The sequence below is a fragment of the Gavialis gangeticus genome, unplaced genomic scaffold, assembly GCF_001723915.1.
Source record: "Gavialis gangeticus isolate Ggan-Ray unplaced genomic scaffold, GavGan_comp1, whole genome shotgun sequence".
Taxonomy (NCBI): domain Eukaryota; kingdom Metazoa; phylum Chordata; order Crocodylia; family Gavialidae; genus Gavialis; species Gavialis gangeticus.
The window spans coordinates 173,777,594-173,784,287 of record NW_017729022.1 but is presented as its reverse complement, the minus strand read 5'-3'; the positions used below and the strand labels follow the sequence as shown (position 1 = coordinate 173,784,287).

Below are 6,694 nucleotides of genomic sequence, written 5' to 3'. Positions count from 1 at the left end.
CTCCATTAATAACAACATTGTGTTCAACCGATTCAAAGTATATACTTTTTAGTCATATATACACAATCACAAAAAAAAAAAGCGCAGATTTGGGCTTTTTTTAAAAAATCAGAGGATTTGTATTTATTACCAGAGAATTTGGGATTTTTAAAACAAAGAAAACCAGGATCCCTGGCAATGTTATATGCAACTAACAATAAAAATATTGCATTGTGAGTACCCTTCTGGTTCAAGATACAGCACCTTTTCTCCTTCCCATCATAAATGAAATAGGGTTGGAAGGAACTTTTATATTGATATATCAACAAAAAAAATTCCACATAGTTTTGGGATGTGATTTTTCACATAATTTTTATGATTATATTAATCATTGAGCCAGTATAAGATACTGAAACAAAATACTTTTTGGCTAGTATAAATTGAGACTACATTGGAAAAATCTGCTAAAATAAAAGTAGCAAACTCTTTCTTGTGTTCACCCAAGTTTTTTATATAAGCAAAATAAAGGATTTTTATGGGAGCAAATGTATTTATGATTTTCAAAAAAAATCCAGTAAATTCCTTTGGAACAGTTATGAACTGTTAGAGTCAGTGAGAACAGAGTTGGGAATTACATCAGCATCAGAAGCACACAGACAAATTTAAGGACTGTGATGACTTGAGAAATTATAGCTGATCCTACAGAATTAAGCAAGATTCCCAAAAGCAGTTTCTACTGTCAGTCAGGTTACATGACATCATTTGTCTTAAAAAGCCTGAATTATTATTAAGCCAAGGTAACAAATGCTCCTTACTTACAACGACATCATCTGTTACTTTGATACAAAGGTTCCCATCACAGTGGCGATATTTAATAACCACACGCACCTGAAATGACAAAAACATTTTTAGTAATTATATGCAGACATCTGAAAATTTATACCAAGTTTTCCTGAACTGCAATGCCTCGTTTTTACATTTTACTGGTTTCAGTAAAATGTACATACAGTTTTGCCATGGAATTTAATTTGTTCATTTATGATCCATTTCTTTCATTTCCATGCACTATCAGAATATTTAAAATTTGCCTATACTGTGAACTATCTAAAATGTGACAAAAGGTTGTGGGTGTGCTTTTATAACAGTTAGAGACAGTCTCGTAAAATGATGGAACCCTAACCCAGCTGTTATCCTATTAAGTTTACGGCTTTCAAATGTATTATTTGGTCACACCACAATCCATTTAGCTGGATATAAGAATAAAAACATTTTGTCACATCCAAATGAGGCAGAAGAAACTGCCATTAAATATCTAATAATGAGACACGAATTGTTTTGGATCTCACAATGAGAGGCTATGATAGGCAAAACTGTTCCTGGTAGGATGGGGAAGCCCGAGAAGAGAGACTAGGAACCAACCATGTTTTCACTATATGCCATGGGAGGGGGGGAAGAATTACGTGAGTATCATTGTGGGACTAGTTTAGGACAGAAAAAAAAAGAAAAATCATTCATGTTTTGGATCAGAGAATAACAAAGAACAAACAATTTCTTTACAATCCTTGCTTTCCCCTCCCCACTCAAAACACACCCCAATCCCAGTCAGGATTTGTCCATACAGGAGATTTTTCAGGTGGTGTGAAATCTAGAGTCCAGGTGACTGGAAAGGAAGCAAAAGAACAGAGACAGCTTTGAATTCAACTATCCAAATTAACATAAAACTTGGTATCAAAATACACCAGAGCGGTATCTTCTGTGGCACCTTCAGAGAAAAAATGATTTGGCAGAGCAGAAAGTTTTGCAGGGACTGAAAGTGGGCAAAAAAACCCCTTAAAACACAGTTCGCAGGATTGTATATCAAAGATATACTTTGATCATTGGAAATTACCTTTTCAAACCTTTCCCTGCTTAAAAGTAAACTGAAAAGCTGAATCAAAGCTTGCTACTGGCTATGGTGAGTACTGGGAAGTTCAGCTCAACCCAACCCAGTCTTATGCCAGTAACTTCTACAATATCTAAACTTGTGTTTAACAAGTTAATTTCTAGCCACTGTAGTTAAGAAATCCTTCCAAACAAGCCAATGTAATTGAGCTACAGTCTGTAAGCAGACTGTTCCAACACCCCTGCTGACAGTTGTTTTCACAAGCAGAGAGAAAATTAAGTATACAGATAATTTTAAAGCTCCTAAAATTAGAGCTGCAGACAGCAGTTAAACTAGGAAGAGTTCTCAGTTACATTCTGTTGCTGCTTGTGAAAAAGCAACTGAAGTGTGCCCTTTTTATAAGATCGCCACTAATAATCATTTGTATTCAGATTAAAGTCAAATACAACCTTCACATCTTCTTGGACCCAGTTACTGAACACCCTAAAGATGCCCCCCGGGGGGGCCTCTTGTCACAGCCCTTTCCCAGCCAACCCTGCATGCTTGTCCAGAAAAGAGGCAAAGCAGATTGGTGGAACTACCCTATGCATCTGTTTCTAGTATGGGCACAGGACACCAGACCAAGAAGGGCTGCAGCAAGAACAAGGACCCACACCTGCTTTAGGTTTATCAGGAAACTCTAACAAAGGCAGGGGCCCACACTCCTACTCCAGCCCTTCTCCCATGAAGCACTCAGGATTGTTCCATCTGGCCCTGGCATTCCCAGGTCAAGGAGCAAGGAGGGAAGCCAGGGCAGCACAACAGGGGGATCTGAATTGGGTGTCACCAGATTCAAACACATTGAGGGGGCACATCTAGAAAGGCCAGGAGCCACAGCACTAGGTATGAGGCCAACTGACATCACAGAGCCAGACCTACTCATGAGGGAACGTCACCACTTTGCCTTGCCATGTCAGTGCCACATGACCCCTTCAGCAAAGGGGACTGTTAGAAGAGAACTCATGGTGGGGAGGCAGGGGAGAAAAAACAGAGCCCAGGAGGTTATGTAAACCCTTGTGAACAGGAAATTAATTTCTTTTAAAGCTGAATCTATTTCAAGTTCCCTGGGCTGGAAGGCCCCTCATTAAGTTGGAACAGCACAGTTACTGCATGCAGAACAGAAAAACCATTAAACAAAAAAATAAGAACAAAAGATCCCTGCTTTCTCCCTTTCACTGAAAAATGCTGCAAGTCCCAGTCGCAGCTATTGCAAAGGCTTGACTCAGAGGCTGAAAGTGAAGTTAAAGCTGCTGATTTCAGCAATGGACTAGAGGCTATAAAGTTAAAACCATCCTAGGGAAACCTGTTTTCCCCCCCTCCTAGAAAAGCTTCCAACCGATTTAAAAATAAACTGAAAAGAGTGGGGGAAAATAAGCAAGATTTTCTTCCCTGCTCCATTTTTTTTAATTTCATTTTCTTGACTGCATTGATCTGTGGTCATTGGCCCATGTAGAGCTGGAACTGGGGCCAGGGCCTCTCCTGCCCCCCGCAGGCCTGGCGCCCCCCGCCCCGCACACGCCCAGACCTTCATGGGGTCGGCGAGGTAGAGCTTCTCGGCGGCGCGCGTGAACTCTTCCCAGGTCTGGTAATGCGGCATGGCGACCCCCCAACGCCGCGCTCCCCCTCACCAAGACACCGCCGGGCGAGCTCAGTAAGGCGCCGTCTTATTGGTGTTCCTACAAAGGTAGGTCCAATCACAGAGCGCGTTGTTCAAAAGTTCTTCCTACTCCTCCCCCCTCCCCGCAAGCGCAGACCGGAAGTTGGGGAAGAGGACGCATCCATCCGGCGGAGCCGGGACGTCGCTCTGGCTGCGGGCTCACAGTGCCCCTCGCAGACCGGGCGGGGCGGTTACCCACCGCCGCTGCGGGCCTAGGGGCGCTTTCTTCGGAGGGAACCCGGGGCACGTCATTGGCTCCTGCAGCAGCCAATCAGGGCGCAGGTTGGAGCCCCGGTTGGGGCTTAGGGGCACTCCCCTTTACCCCGCCTCAGGACTCCTGTTTGGGTTCGCGCCTGTTGAGGGCCCGTCGGCTTCCCCATGTGACTCAAGTGCTGTGTAAGGCCCTACCTACTGGAGTCAGGGATCACAGGGGCAATGTTAATGCAGGCACGTGAAGCCAGGGCAGCCTGGCAGCTCTGATACTGATAGATCTGGGAGAGGGAGCCCACATTCAGTGTTTTGCTGTCCTTATTTGTTTGAAGGCCCGGTAGCATCAGTGATGGGCAGCCAGGTGAGGTGGGGTGGCCATTTGTGCTGGCACCAGGAACAACACTAGCTGTGGTGGCAGTTCAGAAGGCATGCAGAGAGGAGGACAGGTGTCCCTGAGTGCAGGCCAGCCAGATGTGTGCCTGGGGTGGGATCCCTGCTACATGTTATATCTGTTATGCAGTTCTTAGGGCATATGCGGTATCTTTTATTAGACCAACTCAAATAGTTGGAAAAATTTTTCTGTGCAAGCTTTCAGGTATAAATACCCTTCATCAGGCTGAGGAAGCATCTGCAGTTGGTCTGTTATGCAAGTAAGTAGTAAATTGCATAATAGATTGACACCAGTTGCATAAGTAATTATTACAAGTAATGACATAAGTAATTATCACATGATAAAAAGGGCTCTCCGGCTATGAAAAGAACTAACCAGCTCCTCAGTTAGTGCTTGAAAATGCGTAACAATTCTAGAAAGCTGGTTTTTATCCAGCTTTCATTTCAATGTGTAGGATGTTTTGGGCAGGGACCTGAACTTGAGCAGGGGGTTGGGCACAGTCTCCTGCCAAGCTGTCCCCAGCTGCTGCCATTCTGGACGTGCATCCCTCCACAGTGCAGGCCAATGCAAGATCTCACAGCCCTGGGGCTTGGTTTGAGTGTAAACCCAGCCTCAGAAGCAAAGTTTTCTAAGGGAAGGGGGAAGCAGTGCTTTGGGGCAGAAGGAGTCTCTCCAGGTAATGATGACAACGGAAGTCAGCAATAGAGGGGAAGATATTAAGAATCAGGGTCACAGGGGGTGAGGCCTGGTGCAGGGAGATGGGGTTAGTGGGAGAGTGAATCCCCGAGGAGAGATGGATTGTCCAAGCCATAGGGATGGTTCTAATTCAGATTTAAGCCCACATTGCACTGTGAGCCAATAAGCATGGTCACAAATATGTAAACCCTGTGAACGGGAAATTAATTTCTTTTAAAGCTGAATCTATTTCAAGTTCCCCAGGCTGGAAGGCCCCTCGTTAAGTTGGAACTCAGCTGTGTGCAGAACAGAAACATCTTTAAACAAAAAATCACTAGTTTCTCTGTTTAGCTGAGAAATGCTTTGAGTCCCAGCCGCAGCTATTTCAAAGGCTTGACTCACAACAGACGTTGTGGCTGAGGCTGAAAGCGAAGTTGAAGCTGCTGATTTCAGCAACGGACTAGAGGCTATGAAATTATAACCATCCTAGGGAATCCTGTTTTTTCCTTCCCCTAGAAGAATTTTAAACTGATTAAAAATAGGAAAAATATGCACATTTTTTCTCCCTGCTCCATATTTTTACTTCATTTTCTTGAGTGCATTGATCTGTGGTGGTTGCCCCATAATTGCACAGGTTGAGATCATAACCAATCAGATCGCTCCATTAGTCCTGTTGATGTTATAAAGCTTATATAATTGCCCTATTATAATAGAAAGCTGCTATTTTGCTTGCTTGTTATCTGCCTTAGGGGGATGCACTTAAAACCCAGAAGTCCCAGATCTGAATCACAATGGAAATGGTTGTTTCAGATTACTTATACTGAAATGAACAAACCTCCATCATGTGGTGAAGTAAACAAGTAGAAAAGCAGTTAAGGAGGCAGGTCTGCATAGGAGAGGATGAATTATGCAGAGCAGCTTCAGTCTCCACAAGCAACATGGTGACATTTTAGCAATGGTTTTGTTAACCACAAAAGGAGGGAGAGGGAAAAGAGGAGATGTTGTGGAAAAGGAGAGAGGAGGAGGTGTGTGGTATGGAAGAAGATATTTGAGTGAATTTCTCTGAGCCAGAAAATAATTGCTACTATGGGACCTAATGGGAGAAAAGCCTGCCGTGGTTTTTTGTACTTGACTTCAATAAGTTGCTGCTATGTGATACTGATAGTTCAACTTCTGGTAGAACTTGGAAAGAGGCGATAAGCAGTAGTGAGCTTGTCTGTACAGCTGCAGTGACAGGTCCTGACAAGGACCAGGTTGAGTATGCCCTGCCCATTTATGTCCGCTCTTACATTCCAGACCCTGAAGTTTGCCATTGAAGTGATTCTGTGCTTGCCCCCGGGGCAGTTCTCAGGCTTGAGAGCAGATGCTGGGGATAAGCTCAGAGAAGTCTGAGCTCAGGTGAAATTTTGGGTCAGGAGCCTACGTGCAGACTGGGGCTTGTAGGGCATCCTGAGCCCTAACCTGGGACCTGAACATTTTTCCACCAAAATCTTTCAAGTGGATACCCATAGACTTTTGGATAGCTCAGCTTTTGAGGACCCTACCTCAGAAAACCTTAGGTCTGACTTTCAGAAGTGCTACAGTGTGAATGAAGGGATTGGTGAGTGGCCTTAGTGGACTAGCGAATCCATCACAGAGAGTCTGATTCTTTACTATGCTGTGTATTTATTTACAACTCTGAAAAGTGGCTGTAATTGTGTATCTCTTTTCTTTTGATTTAAGAGTGCTTAACCCCCACCAAAGAGATGTAAAAAGCAGAACTTAAAATAGATAATGTTCTGTGGTGCAATTACCCATCAGATTTGGAGCAAAATTTTCAAAAGTGTCCATCGATTTTTTTTTTTTTTTTTTTTTTTTTTCC

At 43.6% G+C, this 6,694-nt stretch overlaps 1 protein-coding gene across 1 annotated transcript in view; it reads right to left on the bottom strand.

Moving 5' to 3' along the window:
* The window catches only part of SRP9 (signal recognition particle 9), a 6,319-nt gene extending 2,686 nt beyond the window's left edge, over window positions 1–3,633 (bottom strand). Inside the window, exons 1-2 of the mRNA XM_019516533.1 lie at window positions 3,426–3,633; window positions 799–867 (exon numbers count right to left, since the gene is read on the bottom strand). Coding sequence (XP_019372078.1) covers window positions 799–867; window positions 3,426–3,497 — 141 coding nt within the window. The 5' untranslated portion in view covers window positions 3,498–3,633. The remainder of the gene's footprint in view (window positions 1–798; window positions 868–3,425) is intronic.
* Between the last annotated feature and the right edge of the window lie 3,061 nt (window positions 3,634–6,694).